The sequence below is a fragment of the Pseudomyrmex gracilis genome, unplaced genomic scaffold (assembly GCF_002006095.1).
Source record: "Pseudomyrmex gracilis isolate BER0280 unplaced genomic scaffold, ASM200609v1 scaffold_113, whole genome shotgun sequence".
NCBI lineage: Eukaryota > Metazoa > Arthropoda > Insecta > Hymenoptera > Formicidae > Pseudomyrmex > Pseudomyrmex gracilis.
In genome coordinates this window covers 442740-465035 of record NW_018020697.1, presented here as the reverse complement: position 1 = coordinate 465035, position 22296 = coordinate 442740, and the positions used below count along the sequence as shown (strand labels likewise).

Sequence of the window (22296 nt, the reverse complement as noted above, 5' to 3'; positions counted from 1 at the left end):
AGATTTTAGTAGTCAACTTTTAGACGTTAACTTTGTTATTTCGTTACGTAATATTTCGCTATAAATATTGAAGATGTGCGTGAAGACCAGTCGACCGCAGAAGAGAATTGGTTGCGCGCCACTTGTTTCTTTGAAGTTTCAACAGCCTGCAGCGAGCGTTACTACCGTCCGATTATGTACACGCAATGCGCACAAAAGAGAGAAAATCTGAATAAAAGAATATTCAACGATCTTGTTTTACCGTTAATGTAATTTTACGAGGCTGCGAGAAGATTTAGCTTCAGCAATGTGTCTGTACATTGTTTCCTTTTATTTACGTTAACCAAACCTAAAGAAAGTAGAAGAAAAGGACGCAGGCTCAGTTCTTTTTTTTTTTTAAATGAAATTAACATAAAATAAAGAACGACGCGATATGTCCCGTGTTCTCGATAAATTATCAAACGGGGCAAAGCGTTGTTGTAAATCTATCATCGAAATCCGTGTCTGTTGTAACGCGTTGTTTTCAATAATTAACATTTTTTCCGAACTACGTCAGCAAAAAAAGATCGTCTTTGTCGTCCACAAAGCGACCTAGAGGGTCAACGACGCGTGGAAAGGAAAGGGAATCGAGAAATCGCATCGTCGAGAGCTAAAGGAATCAGTGTCGATGAAAGGAAGGAATTTAGTGAATGGGAGTGCCGCACGACTCGTTTTTCCATTACAACGGCACACGCTGCGGCGCGCATGCAACGATCACGCATGCACGAGGGAGAACGAGGACTCTTCTCAAGATCGTGGCCGATAGGCACCGACGATCACGTTTCCAAGGTAATTGAAGAAGAATACCGATTTGCGAAAGCTAACGATGACAACACACATACACACATGAAAAGTATACAAGATTGAAAAGCTAAATTTTAAATTTGTACGTAACACGTACACGGAAAAAAAAAATGATGTTGAATCAACAGTATCAGTTTAATTGAAATATATCCTGTTGATGCAACATCAATATTGTTGCACTATACACAGCAGATAGTTGCTTTAAGAATCTAGACAAATTAAATTAATCGCATATGCAATTGAATGAACTATTTATTTTTGTGGCAGCCCGTGATGTCAATTTTAATTGAAGCAACTCCATTTTTTTCTGTGTACACACTTTCCCTCTTGTTTTTACATCCTGTTTTTTTTTACAATACTTTGGGAGAAAATTGCGCGATATTTAATATGGATACTACGATTTTAATGCGAAAAATTCAATTTGTATAATTTTTGTTCTTTTTCGCCGAAAAATTACGAAAGAAAAAATACCAAAAAATAAAATGTAATTGATGAAACTTTTTATTTATATACAATCCCTTCTCTTGCAGCGTCTTTAAACAGTTTACGCACAATAAAAGTCACACTTATATCGATCGCAAAACGCTAATTTCGAGCGACCTAAGCGCGGCCTCCTCGTCATCGTTATTGGGCGGATAAACACGCGAAGCGGAGGCGACAAACTTCTCCGACAACAAAACGATATTGTCGAATGCGTAATGAGGCCTGACGTCATTCTTCGGAAAGGTACAAGACTCCTCGATGGGGAACCGAATACCGCCACACATACGCACGCGATTGTTGATCACGATATGACAGGTTCTCTCCCCCGGGTTCTCTCGCTGCTTCCGAACGTGCATTCGTCGGGGACGATATTCACGACGCACATAAAAAAAGACACAAAAGTTTGCTGCGCGATTCAAAACGTTATCTCCGAGCATCGGATATTCGTGACGTTCGTCACCAAATCTCCGCTGTGTTACACACATCAACGTAAAATTACTTCTGAAAAAATTCGTATGTTGGTATATTTTTCAGTAATTTGTGCGAATTTTTATAAAATGTGGAGACAGAATTTTGATTTTTTTTTTTTTTAATCTCAAAAGTTCGATTACTGCACGTGTTGCGATTCACTTGAAATAAATGAGAAAGCAGGAGAGAAATAATTAAACAGCAAAAAAAATTTCACAAAGTGTAAAGAAGCACATTTGATGCAAATGTAATATGTGCATTTTAATACTTCATGCAGGAAACTCCGCATTTGGTCGCGTCTTGACGATCGAGAGACTCACAACGTCCTTTTCAAGAGAATGTGAAAAAAAAATTGCGATATCTCGCATAAACAGCATTTTTAATCGCGCGCCGGTCAAATCTTCCGTCGCCAATGGTCGAGTGCGTATAGCTTCGACTTTTTACGACGACGTCGTCTGTGAGTTTTTCCTTCGATGATCAAAAAAAGATCCCGCGCAATTAGCACGATCCAACGCGGAGAGAGAGAGAGATTCGAGAGACAAAGAGAGAGAGAGAGAAAGAGTGAGAAAAAAAAGTGCGCGGCTGCGTTTCGAAACGAAATTCGAAGTTGTCCCGGTGCGGATTCCGCGATAAGGTAACAAACTCGCGAGAGGAAAAGAAAGAGAGTGGATATCCTTGAAGCGTGTGGAACCGTCACCATCAACGAAGCCGCATCCACCAGTCGAAAGCAAAGATGCGTGAAGAGATGTGCGTGCACGCGCATCTCTTCGAGAACAAATTGAAGAAGAGTCTCTCGGAACAAAAATTCGTTCGCAGCCAATAATAAGCAACTGCGAAAATTGATCCTTGGACTCTTGCATGTTAAACATACGGTGTATTTTAAAATAAAACAAAAAAACAATCATACTGCAGAATTGTTTCCTCTCTCTATGGAATACCGCGGTTCTCAAGTTTTCTCAAATTGTTTGTCGGCAGAAACTACTTGCATTTTCTTACTCTTTCAAACATTTTACCAGAGAAATCTTGAATTGTTTAATTTACACGTTACCTTCGAACATATTGTAATTTGAAATGTGTCCGAGGAATATGGAACTAAGAGGTGGAAGATGAGGGGGCTGTTGTATACGTCCACGAGCGAGAAGACGCAATTACGGTTTAATATACGATTTAATTCTTTGTCCGTGTCGCTCGGGGTGGTTTTGTTTCCGCGCGTGCAACAGGACGGCCGAAAAACTGGTTGGGCTCGCTGGTCCGAAGTTGTTCTCGCCAAAACCGAAAGGGTTCCACAATGCTGGAACTGGACCAACGATGCGTTTAAAGAATACGCATATTCACGCTCGCTCGTCCGCTTGTGCTTACCGTACACATCGAGGGACACTTTATGCGAATATACTTATGCGAATATATACTGGGGAGGCCCGACGTTACGCGGCGCTCGTATTTCGGCCAAAATATCGCCGGCCGTGCCACTTCGATTCTATGTTTATACTACTTGCGCGTAATCAAATGTCTCCTGCTTCGCGCGAGACTTTCATCGTATTTCGCTTATAAGTGCGCGCGCGACCGACATCAAAATATAAAGTTTGCAACAAAATCCGGCCTATTTTTACCAAGTCCGTGAACAAACATTTTTTCTTCTCAAATGTACTGGAATATTCCTTTAAAATATTTTTCGACAAAATCGCGGGAATTTTTTCAAATTTCGAACGAGTTAATGGCAATTGAAATTTAGTAGCTCTCAAACAAAATGTTTAACAGAAGTTTTCGCGGTTTTCGCGCCGTTTAAATTTCGCAAATAATATTTCGATATAAATTTTCGAAATTCAAATTAAAATTCTCGACTATATAATTCTCGAATATATTTGTAAGAAAGAAACACTTGCGTGCTCTCTCTCTCTCTTTCGTCTTTTCCGCTTTTACTTTATCCTCGCGAGCAACGAGCTCTCCCGATTTCTCGGCGAGGACTTCGAAGATCGTCAAGAGAACCTTTACCAGGAAACGCATACGAAGATCTTCTCAACTCCCGTCTCTCTCTTTCGACATTCTGCACAAGCGCGCGCGCGTGCTTCTCTCTACTCTTATTTCTTCTCTTCTTCCGCCTTGCGATCTTTTCCCTTCCCCCTTCTCGTCTTGTTCTATTCGCGTCTCACCCAGGAATGATTCTCCGCATTCGTCAGGTGCGGCTATCTGCTTGATAAACGAACGTCGTGTGGGGAGAGGGACTTCGATTGTGGTTTTACGCGGAAATTAACGGTAGGCAAATAAAAGTGGCCCGTCGCTCAGTTATATCGTCGAAAGAAGCTGTGGCGCGATGTATGCGCGCTTAATCGCGTGCGTATCGAATTTCAGCGGCGAAATTACGACGGCAGCGTGTCGCCGTCTGGGAGATTGTGCCGCGCCGCCGCCTTGGGCGCGAAATCATTCATCATCCTCGCTACCGCGCACACGCGGAAACAATTTTCAGGGTGCAAAGAAATCGCCACCAGCGTGACCTTTCCCATCTTGAGCTCTCGCGCGGGAATCCTTCGTCTTGATTATCACAGTTTCTTCATAATCACGGAAATCTTCTTCTTTACGCGCAACTTTATTGCAAAATCGCCGGGTAACGCATTCTTGCGGGGAATCGGTGTCGTAAAACGAAATTAACGTCAGTGATTTGGACGTTGAAAAATTTATTTAAACAGCTTACATTATGGATAAAATAACTTCTTCGAAATAATCGAGTTTTTAATTTTTTTTTTTTTACTTTTCCTACCACTTGCTTTGGACTCAACTTATCGATCGACTTCCCTTCGAATTGTTGAATTCATCGAACGCTTATATCGCTTGATTAGTCTTTGTTTTTATTTCGAATGACTGAAATTGCCGTATTACGTGTCCCCTTAATAAATTTTACTTGCGAACGGCGCGACGGTATGTACGTCCTACGCGTATTCAACCCGCCGTTTCTCTCTCGCGCGCGTTTTCTATTGACAGATAGAACTCGAATCGGGTACTCTAGGATCGGATTACTGCATTCGCCAAAGTGCGTTTATGATCTCTTGTTTGACAGATGTCACTTCGCCCAATTACATGTTTAGCGTGTTTCATGAACACACGCACGCAATAAAGTCGCCGCTTAAAGCGACTGACGCTTTTAACAAATATGCTTTTCAGAGGATCCTGTGTGTAAAGTTTACCGCGACAACAACCTTGTCCGACTATATGGAACAGGCTGTGATCATTTAAAACTGCCGGTCCTTCACACGTGTGTATGTTGTTTATTTTATTTGCAGACCTCTTATCTAAATAATGGCGTTCTCTAAAGTCAATCTTACGCCAAAATATCTTGTCGGTCTTCTACATACATAACAAAGTTAAAATTAATTAATTAATCAATTACTGATGTTTTACATGCAAAACAGTTGTGTTTAAACAAAATTGTGCATTCGAAATAATCTATCATTCATAAAGCTAGTGACTTAAATTTCGTACAAAAGTATTATTACGGTCGCTCGGTATGGATTTTCAAATTTCAAGGATTTGAATTGAAAATCGAAGCTATTTCGAACGTTCGAGGGAAAGCTCTCTTGAAATAGTGTTTTACGAATTTTATGAATTTGTAAATAAAATAAAATATGAGTTTGTAAAAGAATCTCTTAAGCCATTATCTTCTTCCGGTCGAGTAATCGTGGAGTCCGAGCGTAACAATACGTGACCGAAAACAATAACACGCCATAAAAATATCCGTGAAGATTTCACTAAAAAAAAAAAAAAAAAAAAAAAACTGACCCAGGAAGAGAGACTCAGACGTAAGTGTTGAGAAGATCTTCCGGAGGAGACAGTGCGGCAGACAACGGAAAATTGTGTTGCGAACAGGTCAGTGCACCTGCTCGGTTTTCGAAATAACGTGTCTACACGGAATCTCCCTTCCTGCCTCTTCAAAGAAATTCAGAATATCGTTGAACATTCGCAGACTGGCTCTTCTTGACCACGTGCCAAATCGCGTTATTTTATATTTATGCACTCGACATACGAGAATACGTACGGGGGATTCTATAAACGGGGCACGCGCTCCTTAAATGCGTCCGATTATAAATAAACCGTCTTAAGATACATTTCGGCCTGCAAATTTAAATGAAATTAGAAGCTGTTGTTAAGAGAAAGATTTTCTCTCCCCCAATGTTGTTTTTCCCAACCCCCCTTCGCGGTGTTTTGTTTGTCCGATTATTTTTGTCGCTAAAAATAATTGACAAATTAACTTAACAATAACAATAGGGTATATTGAACCGAATTGAGTCATCTCGTCGCATTGGGACTACAGAAAACAATATATACAGAGCTCTTTTCAAGTTTTATTTTAACAACAACAACGACGAAGACGTTCACTTTTTAGTTGCGCGGAATGAAATCATTGAGAAAGCAAGTGCTACATCCGATAGTAGCGCACAAGTAATCGAACACAATAAATAACAAATGATAGAATTAAGTGATAAAATAATCAAGATCAATTGTACAAATGTTACTCGAACAATATACAATCGGAATCTCACAAGCGTGTGTTCTGCGCGTTCTGCAATCGAAGACTATTTATCAAGATTTAAAGGACTATTTGCAATATGATTTTAACGAATAACGTAAACGGACACGTTGGGAAAACGATTGCTGCGGCGGGTTCGTTCTCGTCACAACGATCGATCGCTGACGGGCGATTTGACGAGTGCGCACGTGGAGCGCGAAGACAAGTCGAGCGCAGTGACACGAGTCCACAGCTTCAGATGCGAGTTGCGAGACGCCGGCAGTTAATAAACTCTGACGTCGCCTATTAACGAAGAAAATAAAAGGAAACCGGTAGAAAACCATGAGCGGTATAGATTAATCGTGTTCTTTTGTAGTTCTGAAAATACCTCGCGTTGTTACAGAAGATTTTATTCAAAGACGAACTTCAAAAGATGTTCACAATACAAAACTCATGGGATGTGGATCAGTAACAGACGGAACATATGGAGCTGTTCGGCGAAGAATCTGCTCTGATCTCTCTCTCTCTCTGCGGTTGTGTTTCAACGAGTTTTCTGTTTTATTTTTCAAACAAAACACGTGTTCGTTGGAATTGTCGGAATCTTTATTTTAATAATTCAAATCGCGAGAATTCTCGGACAGAATTGACAATATTCCTGAAGAACTCCTTGAAGCACGGAGGAAGGAGAGACAGGACAACTTAATAGGACAAAATCTGTATTGTAGAAATGTTTATAGTCGCGTACAAACATTAATGCGCTCGAAAAGATTTCATCGTTCTTATTTAATAAATAAAGAATAAAAGAGATCGTTGGCTTAATAATAACTGAAGATATTTGCTGAGAGATACAGACTCCGTGTGTCTGAAAAAAAAAACTTTTTCTCCCCGTGATAGAATGTTAAATAATTCCGCGATGACTGTATAATCGCGATTTGTCATTATAAAGACGTAGAGATCGCTCCACTTGATATCGCATTCTCGCTCGAACGCGACATAAATGCGGGTCATTCAAGTAAGCTCTCGAGGCTTTTACGCCAGCACGATTTGCCCCGGTTCGCGAGAGTCGAAGACCCCTACAGAAATCAAAGAGATAGAAGACGCGAACGAGCGCGCGCGACGAGGAGTTCGAGAAATTTCAAAAAAATTTACGATAAACGAAGCGATGAGACGAAACGATCGAGCAAAAATCCGAGTGGAAAGTTCAATCACGTGGCGTTAGCGAAACGACTAATTGCTCTCTCTCTCTCTTTCTCTCGAACAGAATTTCCGCGATGTCTGAGAGATAGCCCAGCTTTTTACTTAAGACGGATTATCCTCAGATACTTCCGCTTATGTTTAATATTTTTTCTATGAGTTTTTACGAGAGCTAATTATCTCTTAAGATCATCTCTTTAAAAGCCCATTAATTGCTGACACCAGACCTAACAAATTTCTGAACATAGCAACGAAACAATCGATCAAAATTTTTTCAAATGCAAAGAATAAAATGTCTCTCACACATTGTCAAATAACCATATGTGCGTGACGAGTTTACGATAAATTGAATCATCTCTCTTTTTCTCTCCTCTTCTTTAAGAGACTGATCTTTCAAATACACAGAGTGTTTGCAAATTAAACGAGGCGAAAGGACACCGAGTGTAAACTAAAGCAACAGACCTGGTCGCTTTGATTTAAACGTTTGAATCGACTTCTCTCGGTGTCGATGCGCTCACGGAGTGACGCAAGACACTCACCAGCTCCAGCTCCAGCTTGCGCACGTCGTAATATCCCTTGTAATACTTGAACCACATCTCTCACTGATTGCACCGCCCGGCTGCTGGGTCTGGCATTACACGTTCAAACAAGACAAACGGTAACACACACTCGAGAGATCACCCTTCTCTCTCTCTCTCTCTCTCTTCTCTCCGTGCTTCGGTCTTTCTCTATATCGAATATATAAGTCGTTATCGTCTATCCCGCGAGCGTCTCCGGATGCGGCAGCGCTCTGTCGGGAGAGCGAACTGCCGCTACTTCCGCGCGCGCCTTTCGCGAGAGAGAGAGATGCGATGCGCGTCGCGCGTTTGGTTGTATCGACCGATCCGATGAAAGAATGCACTGTTCTGCTCGGCGATCCGCGTCCGTATCGTCGAAGACGAAGATAAATATACGAAGCGCGAGCTCGCGGAAAGCGAGATGAACGGAGAGAAAGAAAAGAAGATGAGGAGGAAAAACGGTCGGAGGATAAGAGAAAGATATAGAAAGAGAGAGAGACAGGGAAGAGCAGCGTTGATACGATGCACTCGAGGACCTTTGAGAGACTGTACGCCTCGGCGCGGTCGAGAGGCCAAGTATAGACGAGCCACGCATCGTGTAGGTGCGTATTAATGCGTGTGCGCGAGTTTTCGATTCGCGTGTGAGTGCGAAGTGCGCTCGTGAATACGACGTACGTGTGCGTGCGTGCGTGCGTGCGTGCGTGCGAGTTCGCGGGCCACTAGACTTAATTAGCCGTCTCATCACTTGAGAGCTCCCTCTCCTCTTCTCCTCTTTTCTTTTTTTTTCTCGAGCCCCACGTGCGATTTCACGGCGCGAGGGTTCTTTGTATATCGCCCGAGAAGTTTCTTAAAAAAAAAAACAACACGACAAAACCCGTGGAAGAAGCGACTTTCCAAATGTCGCCCGCGAAAAGTGGCTCTTCATAACTTGCCGCGCTCCGAGTTTGTGATTTTAAGAAGAACGTAGTTTTTTTTTTTTTTTTTTTTCACGTCAAAATATCATCTCGTCGAATCTCAAAATAAAGCGAACAAGTAAAAAAAACATGACGTAACATCGATGCGTTTTACGTAAGACTTGATGAAAGAAAAATTAGTGTTCGAACGGCCTCACGCGTACGCAAAGAAATAGCACAGTCCTGTTAGCGCTGTTAGCTTATCTCTCTGAACTAGATAGATAAGCTAGTGAAGAAACACACGTCGCGTCGTCGTCGGGGGGATGGATACGACGGTGACGATACCTTGTTAATCGGGTTTTAGCGAGTGACGGGCGAGCTTCAACCGAGAGAGGTTACGAAAAGGCTACGCGGAATTGTGTCGAGGAGAACGACATTCCGCGCGCGAGACAATTTTACGAAAGTCAAACTACGATGTCGAACATCTTTATGCATCGACGTTGGTCGTAAAAAACTGAAACGGGGTATATATATATATATATATATTTTTTTTTTCCAGTTACGTCGAGCCGAGAGATACGTGTCGAGAGATAATCCCGCGGCGTGCACTTTTACAGGCGTTGCTGTAAGAAAAGTTACGCAACGTCCAATCTGATACGTCAATTTATTTATTCATGCACCTGTGACAAGTAACAGCGCCGTGTGATTTCGATTACCCTCAGACGATCTCTTTCAAAAATTTCACGTTCTTTCTTTAATGTGTCGCAACAGTTGAAGGAGAATTAATTCTAATCCTGCAAATCTCTCCTTCAAACTTGTTGTCCTGAGCGATTTTTAAAAACGAGATCTCTTCTATATTTTTGAAAGAAAGCAATATCAAAAGTAATGTTATTTCCTTAATTTAGAATGTTGAATCAAATCCCCATTTTACTTTTACAGATTTGTTTGCAACGTTTTGATCAATAAAAAATCATGTCAGACGTGAAATGTCAGGCTTTGCAGGATTAGGATTAATAATTGCATTTGTAAAATCAAAAGTAACATCTTGTAAACATCAAAAATGATTAATCGCGGGACAAAATTTTGAGATTAATTTTCACTCGCTGCGTGCAGTAACGAAACGTGTAACGCTTTGGGAATAAAGTTAGGCGCGCATCTGACGCCCGTTGACACATTGTCGTTCCCATTGGCACGAGTTTCTTGGCAAGAGAAGTATCGCGGAACTTACATCTTCTCATTAGATTTCCATAAGCTCTCGAAGCAGAATTATCGTATATCGAAGGAGACGAAGAAATGAGCGCGCGGGACGAAGCGGTATAAATAGCACGTTACAAACGATCTCGCAAATAAAAACGTAATCCCCGGTGCGGCGAAACGATAACTCTTATCATTTCTCGCGCACAACTCCACTCTCATACCTACACCACACATAATTGCTGAAGTACACAGTATTAATTAAAGAAGCTGACTCGCTTCTATTAACTCGCCTCTGTCGATCTTATTACAGGTCTGCAAATTTCACATTAGAACAATCTTCTTCTCTGTTAATTATAAAATAAAGAGAAAAAAAAAACAAAATCCTCTACAAATTAAATCTCTCTTTGAGATTCTGAAAATAATAATAAATAACACAAATAAAATCACTCGAGCACGAAATTACATCGGTGTGTGTTTCAGAATCGATTCCTTAATTTTAAACGCGACATCGGGGAGGCGTGTCGGAGACATGTGAATGGAGACGATAAAAATCTCGCCTCACGGCCGCGCATAAACGCGAAGTCAAGTTCATTGTCGCACACGATGGGACAACGAGCGAGCAGAGCCCGGCGTCTTCCTCTCGTCACTTTTCCCGCTCAAATCGGAAATCAAATTGTTCGCATCCATCGGACAATTCATTCTCTCTTTCTCTCTCTGTCTCTTTTTTTTCTCTCGTTTAACTCTCGTCTTGAAAATTATAAACGAGCGATCGCTCCGCCATTAATCATCGCGCTCTCGCACATTCGCAGTTCGTTTATTCCAAAAAAGCCGTGCGCGTTTCTATGGGCTGTGTTATTGATTTATGGGCCGGTCTCGTATCACTTCTGCAACAGACTCACCTTCGTTCTTTTTCTCCCGCGCCGCGGAGAGATTCCGCGATTGCAACCCCGAGCGCAATTACAGGGCGAGTCCGCCGAGCTGTTGCGTTTCAACATCAGACTGGATATTCGCGTACGCCCGAATCGATTTCAACCGGAGAATGGCGGTCCTCTTAATCGAGACGGTGTGGTGGTGGTCTCCTCGCGGTCGCGCGAGGCACGCTCTCGTTAATCATCGCCCCGTTCTTAATTTAACAACGAGAGATCTACGCGCGCTTGAAAACATGTAAATTGATTTCTTCCATAGAGGGTGGTACCGGAGAGATGTACGCGTAGGTGTCGCGCGAGCGAGACGAGTTGTATCTCGTGTCTCACTCCTGTGCTTTGACAGTTCGAGAGTTTACGATGATAAAAAAAAAGCAATAATTGATTCGCAGCTTTCAAATATAAACATGAGAGAGTATGACGTTTCTGCAATATTGTATCGTATTATCGGCCATATTGCGATTTTGTTCTTACAAGAAGATAATATAAAAGAAAACTGTGTGTTTCTAATTTCTCGCGAGAGAAAGATGCGTGTTCTCTCTCGTATGAGAAGATATTTAATTTTTATCGTGTCGCGATTTTTTGCCGCAAGAGAGAATATATTTCGTTCGTCTAATGCTTATAATTAATGTATGCGCGAATCGATTTAAAGTCAATTGCCCGTACCCGATGTGAAGCGACCGTCGTCGTCGTCGTCGTCGTCGTCGTCGTCGTCGTTCTCATTAATCAATACTGGTTTCCGAGCGGGAAAAATGGCCGGATTCATTTTATGTAAGAAAGCGTGCTTATAATTAGACAAACACAATTTTGTGTCCTACAGCGTGTCCTCTCCGCGATCGCGACCGAAGAAAACGCAGTTTCGTCGTGTCACGCATTTTCTGATTTACGAGCGCATAAGCGCGATCGCGTGCAGTTTTAAAGAGATCGTATCTATTTTTAATGTTTCCCGTCGCTGCGCATAATTTTTTTCTTTTTTTTTATTGCAATCTGCGTGATTGCTTCGGTGCAAACACACACACACACACACACACGAACACACATCATGCGCCGCCGCGACTTTTATAAACCAAGCCGCAAATACGATGGGCGCGACGCCACCGCCGCGCCGATCGAGAGTGTGTCCCCGCGAATCATTTCGAAATCAATGGCGGGCATCTAGCGTCTTATAATAACTCGTCGTGAAATTTATGAAACCTGTTCCCATTAATCGATATTACGTCCCGATTCAAGAAATGGATATTTACACGTGTGGACAGACGCGCTCGCGATTGCTGGGCACAGCAACCAGCGTGGTAATTAACTGTAGCGAATTGCGAATTTACGATCGGGCATGCGCGGAGGGCTCATGTGAAATCTCATTGAAAATTACATTAAATCTAATTGCCCCGAGCATTACGCAAGATCCTTAAATATTTCTCTTTAAGCGTTTGCGCGCCCATTATTATTACACTATACTCTCTCCCTCCCTTCCTCTTTTTCTCTCTCTCTCTCGTTGTGTGCAAAACAGCTCTTATGAAAATCGTTTCGAGAAACGAGATATTTCTAATTATCGTAATTTCTCATTTTCCTCGTCGTTTACGGCAAATTAATGACACCGACTATATATTTGCTACATTATTACATTGACCGAATGCGTTATCGCAACGCGTTATCAAAAACTACCATCTCTCTTTCTTCACTTGCACCAGCTCGTTCTAAAGCGGCCGGGGTCGTATATATACATACATACACATATATATCGAGCATTGAAATCGCGCGCTGACAACAAATCATCCCGAATCAATCCCCTTCCCGCGAGAGCGAGAGCGGATTTTATTATCCCCGGGAGTATTGATATCGTTCCCGAGTACGTGTATGAAACGCAGCGTGATCTCATTAATCAACAGCGGCTTATAGCCAGCTCGGATCGGCGGACAAACGCGCGCGCGATGTTGGATTCGTTCGCCTCGCTCCTCAAAGAGGCACTCCGCGCGCAGTGCTCGCATAATTGCGCCAGCGTTATAGACCGGCATAATTTCGATTTCCATACGGGTGTGGAACGGACGCGCGACGTGTGGAAGGCGAGCGCAGCGTTTTTGCGGATGCTCCTCGCGAAAGAGAGAGAGAGAGAGAAAGAGAGAGAGAAAGAAGAGAGGATCATCCCGCACGTCCGGCGATTCCTGATTTATGAGCCGAGAGAGCGCACGGCGAACAGTTTTCAAAACTTATCTATCGGCCTTTTCTATCCTCTCTCGCTCCCTCTTTCGCCCGACGAATGCGCGGTTCGCATGCACGTTAGCGCAATTGCGCCGCGGTCGCAATTATTGCACCGAGGAGGAAGAAGCCACCCTCCTCTTTCTATCCTTCTCTCGCGCGTGTGTTCCCTCGATCGTTCAATTGCATCTTTCAACGGGCCGCGTGTTTGCAACCAAATGGCTCTCTCTCTCTCTCTCTCTTCTCCTCTCTCCGACGCTTTGCGTCTTTTCCGTCTTTTTGTTCGCGGTCGCGCGGCTCAGAATGAGCCCCGGACTCAAACTAGTTCTCCTTTATCGCTCTCCTAACATCGCTCGATACTCGCCGATGCCGTAACGACGACAGCCGCCCGATTCTCGCGAGTGCCTCGCGGCGATTAAACTCGTGTAATTTCGGTGAATAAACTTTTTATTCAAAATTTTTTTTCTTCTCTTGATAACACACCGCGGTGTGTGCTATCCACGCGATCTGATTTACAACACGCAGAACAGTTGACTTAAACACGTCGAAAGAAATCGAAAAGAAGGAAATAATAATCTGGTTAGAGAAGAAAATCGTTTCGATCGGGGAGAGACATCTTGTTCATATTACGACTCGTGGTGTTGTACAAATTGAGTTTGCGTCGGAAAATCGATTGAACAAGAAAGAGAACGCACGAGTGTGTTGACGTGCGCCTCTCGGGGATACCGCAGGGATCGGTAAATCGTTTTAATTCCAAATAATGTTACAGATGTAACCAGGCGCGATACACACTGATTAGCAATGCAAATCAGATATACGGATTTGTCGAGGCATTTAATTAGTGTGTGATATGAAAATGCATCGCGACGCTGCTGGAAGCGGAATGACGTGGCGATGCTGCTGCTGCTGCTGCTGCTGCTGCTTCATATTACGCGTGTGCAGAAGAACCTGCTCCGAAGCAGGCGATCGTAGAACGAACACGTTTGCAAAATTAATGGGACATTACAAGAAGCATCGGGAGTCAATAGCATCGTTTAGAAAATACCCCCGAGCAGGGCCCGATCGATCGTCAAGTACTCGCTCCTTTCAAAGAAATCCGCTCATACCCATTCGCGTCATTCTTCAGACCGTTTTGCCTGCGCTCTCTACACATACACGAGAGAGCACGTTGCGTAATGTATACAAGATCTGGTCTTAAAATATACGCGCTCTGCGCTCGATACGAGAACGAGAGAAAGAGAGAAAGAGTGAGAGATCGAAGATGTAGCACGCGGCCGATGTCCGCCCTAAAATACTCGGGATTAGTATTATTAAAGAGCCTCTTGCGAAGAGTCGCTTAAACGAATCGAATAAATTTCTCATTAGTTCGCGGCTAATGTTACACGCGTTTTACAACTTCAATGGGCAGGTTTCGTTAATTCAAGATCGGTTAAACTTTAATAGCAACATCGTTAATTCGTTTTTCTGTTTCGCTTTTGAAGAACGTTTATATAAGTACGTGTGCGAGCGATGAAAAAATAGAGCAAGCGATTAATTAATCGGCACCGACTTGAAAACTCTTTAAATGGACGTACTTTAATTAGCGGGCAGTTTTTATGGAAAACTATGCCCGCACACAACGTGACGTTTTGAGAGATCATCCAGTTTCAATTCGGTTTTTAATTAATTGATTCAAACAGAGAGAGAAGAATGAGAGAGAAAGCGAATCTTATTTTTCCACAAAACATGCAAACACGTTGCTTCAAGTGAAATAATAATAATTATTTCACTTTTTATAGTTCTATAAATGCAGTTTTTTTTTTTTTTTTTTTTCTTACCTTAGACTTTCTCACGCGACGATCGTGAGAGGAAAATGCTGCGATCAGCGCGGTAATTGAACAGAATGTAGTGTACACCTCGCGAGATCTGTGTTTTCACGGCGAATCGTTTCAGATCGATCCCCGCAATCACTTTTGATCGACTTTTATATGATCGATGTCCTGTGTAATAAACCATGCTAGATAATATGAAGGTGCCCCATCGGAACGATTTTCGAATCGCTTTCCCGATCGAGAGACGAGAGCACCGCAAAGTGGCGGCTAATCTTTTTTCTCTCATTCTAGCCGATCGTCCCTTTGTCCCTTCCTCCTTTCCTTTTGCACTATGTGCAAAATTAAACAAACAGTAGCTCAAAATTACGAGCTTTCAAAGTCCGCAAATGATAAAAATCTCCGGCTCGATATCGGGATAGGAATTGAAAAATTCTCTCTCGTGCGCGTTTGGATCCTTAAAACCTTCTCTCAACGACAATTTATTCTCTACTTACCCAACCACGATCGTAATTACTAATATAACATCTCTTGTGGCTTACCTGCAACAGACAAAATAGAATTCACATTATTTTCGATTCGTTTACCGTGTGGCACGAAATATTTGCGTCTAATTTACGATCCGCGCGCTGTCCGCGCGCGCAACCGAGCCTATTGTCGGACTTTTTCGGTGAAAACCCGCGCAGCTTTACGACGAGTAAAGCGCGCGTGTAAACTTTAACGAGTTTCGCTTCCAGCGTTACTTAACACTGCAAAAGGACCAAGTCGAGACGTCGTCGCCGCGTTCTTCGTCCACCGTAAAACAAATGCGAAACAGCTGCGGCAAGGTAATCCCGTCACAATGAACCTTTAAAAGGACATTCGTTCGATAACTAGACGTTTATAAAATTTGACGGGATTTCTTCGATGGTTACGAGCAAAGAAAACACGCTCCATTGCATCGCATATTAAATAAATTCAATTCCTCACGGCGTATCGCAACATAGATAAAAGTACGATTTAGTGATTTGCAGAGATGTCTCTTGTCTCGTCTGTTCTCACACTGTTGTATTTTTCTATTTATAATTGGCGTTTAATAAATTTTTTTATCGCACAGAATAAACATATTTTTTAGACCCGAACAAATTTGCGTTGACACAGCCGATACCTACACCGAGTTTTCTCAATTCCGTTCGTTCGATAATCGCTTGCATCGCATTCTTTTAACCGACCGCATACCTACCATAAACCGTAAAAGGCACGTTCGTGTTGATATTCAAAACGTTTTTCACAGAGGAGTAGACCACAAAACGTTCTGTAAATACGTTTCTTCTCCAAAAATTTTCCAGATTATGTCAAAATGATAAAAATTCTTTTCCCGCTAACATTAAAATCTTTTCTTTTCGTTAGTATCTCCGAGATGTTCGTTCGAGACGATAAGAAGAAGCGCTCGTCAGCCTGTTACCCGTGACCAACCTGATGCAGACAATCCGACGCGTTCTTCATTACGAACTGCTCGCGCGCGAAAATCACTTCGCCGATGCGTAACACACACATACACATACACACACACACACACGCGCCGGGATTTCAATAAATAAGACTCGTAAGCATTCTCCAGCTCGACGTCGGCTGTAAAGACCCGATAAGATCGGTAGCTAAATAATCACCTTGACTGTTACGGTCACGATGCACATTTTCGAGACGCGTGTATATGTGTAACGTGGATGAATCTCGCTGTACTTGAACGACCGCTCGAGAAGGGGAAGTTAACGAAATCGCGTTTATACACGTATAGGTAACGCTCCGCAGCGTGTCCTGGTCGAGATTTATCTGCCACTTACGACGCGCGCCAGAATCGCACTGCAGATGGGTCGGCGACACGTAGCGATGCTCAAGAAAGGTGAGTTCAGGAAGGGCCGTCTCACACCAACTCGATTGAACATTTCGACTCTCCACCACCAAAGACAGCCACCAGTTCCTTTCCAGTTCTCATCTCCAATTCTGACGTAACTTACGTAATCTATTTAGTTTTTTTTTTTTTGTTATCTCGAATAAAAGACGAAATACAAAACTTGTCCTTGTGCGACGAGTGTTCCAAGGGCAAAAGGAAAATGTGCAAGTGTGAGGAATGATGAAAATTGTTTTAATTTTTTGGAAAAAAAAAAAAAACGTAGTATTTTTCCTCTTTAGAGTTTCGACGTGTTTTACCATAAAAAATAACACATTGTGCATTACCTGCGCGCTTTGAAGCAAGTGACGACAGGTTTTTATCAGATAGATAATTTAAGGGCACGTGTTCTACAGATCTCGATAACATCATGTACCTAAACAAAAGATGAGAATTTTTTAAAGTAAGAGTTTTTAAAGTAAGTCCCATACGTTTGAAACAAGAAAAACGCATTAGCCTTTCATTTGCTGTGCGAGATTTTGTACGTCGTAATGCCGGAGCAAAATAATTGTCGTGAGTTTGTGCAGACGACCGAGCTCGAATTACAACTGTTTGTTCTTCTTGTGTCTCGAAGGATGCGCTTTCCTTTCGGTCCTCAATCTCCCGGTCCGTCAATTTGTATGCGCATCGTTCCGACGATGTAAGGAAATCCGCGTGTTGTTGCTCGTTTTTGTTGCATTCCGCAGAGTGCGCAACGTGCATAACGGAACGTAACATCACCGATCGACAGATCACCGTTAAAGCTTGATGTATGTTCATCTATGCAACGCGCGCGCTGCATAATTAACGTGTCTTTAATCGAGTTAGATACCCGTGTTGAAGAAATGTTGAATACACTCTCGAGGTTTGCAAATTTGTACACATACATGAGTTATTTCATGAAACGTATAACATTATAGATGTTGTAAAATCCTCCATTACTGTATCTATCTAATTATGTAATTAAATCCCCATTAATGCGCGTCTTGAAGTTTTATTAACGATATGTTACAAATATTATATTTTTTAATATTGCAATTTAATTCCGCTACAGCATGATGTATTGCAAATATACGCACACAATTACTCAATAAGTTAAAAAAAGAACTGCGTGCGCCGTCACTTGTGAAAATTAAAGATCCGAATGTCACACAAGTTGTAAAAAAATTGTCAATTTTTCTACTACTTTGCTTCTATCCACATATGTGAAGTGTTTGAACAGTTGTCACTGGCAACACCACTTTGCCTCGTTGGCTATTGTCAGTTTCTAAACATAAATTAATTATTCTTCTAAAGTCTGTGAAGTGACTTCCGTGTACTTTTCTCATTTTACGCGCCACTTAAAGAGATTCTTTCATATATGTGCGCTTAGTACTCCTCTTGTTTCGTGATTCAGCATCAGGTACAGCAGCACGAGCCACAAGGCTATCGCATGTTATGAAACTATGTTTGAACATCTTCAATGCGCGTATATCGCATTGACAAAGTACGTTCGTTTGAAATCTGTTTCTTGAGAATTTCATTTTTTTTTTTTTTTTTTTTTTCTATCGAGACCGTTATTCGTCATATTTCTTCAAACTCTAACAACACGCTTATATTTTTGCAACAATTTTCATCACTTTGTAATTGGGAATTTAATAATTATATTTTATGTAATTTAACGCTAGGATAGTTATTATTATATACTGCGAATAAAAAAATTTCTTTTTTGCGTTCCACGAACATGTCGGGACGCGTCGCACGCCGAGTTGGTTTTATCGCAAAAATTAGAAAGACATAAACGAAATTTATGTCCGCGCGCTGTCACGTGAGCATTTCACCCGCAACGAAGATAAAACCCTCTTTCTACGAAGATCTCAGGTTTCTTTCCCGCGCGCGTCTACGGTGTCTAAAATCAACTCGCGCGTGGGGAGATCTGTTGTACGTGAAGTATTATGTACAACGGATTTTACGACAATTTTTTTATAGTTTCTTCTCTTCGGTGACATCGGGTGACCGTTTTGTTTCCTTCACACAACTCGCTCGCTCACGCGCGCGTTCTAAGAGACGTGTTTCGTATAATGCGGATGACGATGAAGAAGAGAAAGAGAGAAAAAGATTCTGGTCACTCGGTACCTCGGAATGGTGTTAAAAGCTTCTCTCTATCTTCGTTCTCTTTCTTCTCTGTCTCGAGAGCTCGTAAAACGCAACACGCAGCCACAGCACCCTCGATTTATATTCCCAGCCAGTGTTCACCGCCGAATTCTCGAAGCAATCTAAGTTTGATAGTGTTTGAAGTGCTTCGAGGAAGGAAAAGCGTTTAGGGTAAAAATATATTCGAATTCGATTATGAGATATGGATGTGCATTAAAAATGTTCTTGTCACGCGGCTTCTGTGTTCCTTAGCCATTCTCATAACAAACTGACAAAAATATTTTTGATTTGGTTAAAAACATTTTAAAGTCAAAACACTTCTGTATACAAATCATCTATAAAAAAAAAAATATATATATGAAGAATAATATCTTAAATAATTCTATTTTTTGTTATCAGTTACAAAAAATGCAAATAAACCAATTTTGTCTCTCATAAACAAAAAAAAAAAAAGATTTAGAAAATCTCAATTCAAATTATTTGTGTGTTAATTATAATTTAACATCTTCGATTTTACGTAATGTCTCTCGGATAACGCAACAGTTTTGACTTATCTGCTTTTTTTTTTACTCTGTTTCTTTTTCTCTATACATTATCTTGACTATAAACCAAAGGGAAACCGTCAAGTGCTATATACGTGAACTGCCTACGTGATCTCGGTCACGGCATCTCGAGTTCTTAATGCTCCACAACGCAAGAGATAAAAATTCCTTTCGATCTTCGGCTTAGAAATATGAGACGTTGCAATGCGACCAGCCGTCGAACTTGATTCTTCGTTGTGCGTACGTGTAAAAGTTTGACCCTCCTAAAGCGGTAACTGTTGACATTTGTCTCATTCTTTTTGAAATCATGTTTAGGTCACTCAAAATCGCTCTTTCAAATCGCATAGATTTGAGGATAAATCTCTCTTGTACGGTTGTATTACGAATCGTGTATTTAGAAAAAGATTGCGTTTCTATACAGAACTCTGCTCAAGAGTTAAAAATAAAATAAAATAAATAAAACTAATCCAACGGTAATTCTATTGTGACATCTGTCACTGTAGATCTAGTCCGTCAAAAATAAAAAAAGCAAAGTGAATTGTTGTAACAACGAGAACGCACACAATTTTCCACAAAACTACATACTTCGAATAAAATATAACACGCAGTCTCTCTACATATTGTAATATTTACATGTAAAATGTAATTTTCTCCAAAAAAGTCACGCATACATTTATAATTATTTATGTAAATTTAATGAGCTTATTAAAATGTTAACACGCAAATTGCCACGAGATAATCTGTTCGGATATTAGATGATCAAGAAATAATTCACGTTTATAATAATCATAAAGCAGCTGTCGCCACTTGTTTCGACAAGTAAAGAGTAACAACGATCCTTCCCTTCGCACATACACGGGGAGAATGTGCAATAGTTTAAATTCATTATCGCGTTCTCCTTCTCAAGCAGAAATCAGACAGAACGGAAAGGGGAAAGAGGGAGGGAAGGGGAAACGTGAGAGTATCCCATTATCACGGCACGTTATCGTTAAGCAAATTTATGATCCGAGCTTGTAATCGTCCGACTCCATCCTTGCGTCGATTTATCACCTTTAACGTCCGTAATTACAGCTCGATTGTTTCTCTCTCTCTCCCGTGCCCCTCCTTTCCCGCGGTCCGGTCTAGTGCCCCATCTACGAGCTCATCGAAAGCCGTATCGCGCCTTGCCGCGGCGCGATTACGCATCTCTAGTACGCATCGGTTGCGGTGCATAAGGGAGCGAATGATGATGCACACGATGGGAATTTGTTTCTTAGCCGAGGCACTTTCGAAAGTATCGATAATCGCTGTTGCATAACACAGAGGGAAACTTCTGTAATGCAAAACGCTTCAAGTATATAATTTTGCAAAGTCCAACACGAACACACACACACGTACGTAAAAGTTAAAAAAATTTTCTGGTCTAACGTGAGCCTTGGAAAGTCGATTTCACGCAGACGTTTTTATTAATTTGTATTCGATGGGAAAAGCAGAGCTTTATCAATGTCAAACACTACAAACATGTTCAACGTTACGACGCCTCGGATGAGCCGAAGGTAGGAGGAAGAAAAATGAGACACACACCGCGCGCAACGTTGCATAATGCGGGTGTAACGATTATGATAGATAGAAGCTGTGCGGCTTGGGTTAATTCGTGGATTCATCATGGAGAATCTCCGGCGGACGTGGTCCACGCCGTGCTACCACGCCCGGATCATCGTCGGAAGCACCCGAGGCAGATCTTTCTCGCGTGCCGTGCCTCTAATCTTAATTATTGCGTGAGCCTTGAACCGTCACGAATAACTACTCGCTACTCGGGGAGTCTCGCGTCTACATTCTCTCGCATCAATTTTCGTCAATATATTACTACCATGGAACGACTGAAGCACGTCCTAAAAAAGGTCTTCTTCATATTTCTACATTGTCCGTAAAAACATTCTGAATTAAAATACGTTACAAATTATGCAAATTTTATTCCACAAAAAAGAATGTTTATGTAAAATAAGCAGCACTTTGTATTGCAATTTTTGCTCCTGTTCCTTTTTTTTGCTGATAAATAATATATTCTGAAAATATAGGAATGAAAGTGAAAATCGGGGATAAAAGTGAGAGCGAAATCAGATCGACGCAAGAGAACAAGCTGCGCAAGAAGCGATTTGTATCATTTGCTCGTGCGTTGAAATTATGTTATTGCGATATACTCCGGAATTATAAAAAAAAAAAAAAAAACTTCATCGAATCCGTACGTTGAAAATTGATCGAGTCGAAAAGAAGAAGCGAGATGCAGGATGAGCGATACGCGGGTATATTTTGCAACGTATATCCGAGAGTGAACATCGTTGTTACAGCTTCTTCCCGAGGCAAAACTGCGGATAGTGTATCTTTATTCTTAATTATTGTCTGAGCCTTGAGCCGTCACGAACGTACATACGTGTGTGCATCTGATTACCGCACTAACATCCACTCTCTCGTGGCATATTATGATAATATAATTCAGAAGATAGAGACGCACACACACACAAATCATGTCGTATTGGAGAAAGTATCGTTCGCCCATTCATAACCGTGGAAAAGTAACGACCGTCGTACTGCTTATGTGTAGCAAAGCAAATTAAAATATATTTTGCAACACATTTTCGCGTATCGAGGCTTCACAATGTGATTTGTTGTAAAATTACATGCTTTACGAGCATCAGA

General features: G+C 41.6%; 1 protein-coding gene across 4 annotated transcripts in view; it reads right to left on the bottom strand.

Annotated features, from left to right (window-relative positions):
• Positions 1-22296, bottom strand: part of LOC109856291 (rho GTPase-activating protein 20-like) — a 175965-nt gene that overhangs the window by 11930 nt on the left and 141739 nt on the right. Inside the window, exon 1 of one of the 4 annotated variants that reach the window (XM_020431392.1) lies at positions 8005-8268. The exons of the other annotated variants lie outside the window; for them this stretch is intronic. Coding sequence (XP_020286981.1) covers positions 8005-8061 — 57 coding nt within the window. The 5' untranslated portion in view covers positions 8062-8268. Of the gene's footprint in view, positions 1-8004; positions 8269-22296 lie in introns of those variants that run through there. 4 annotated transcript variants of the gene reach the window in all.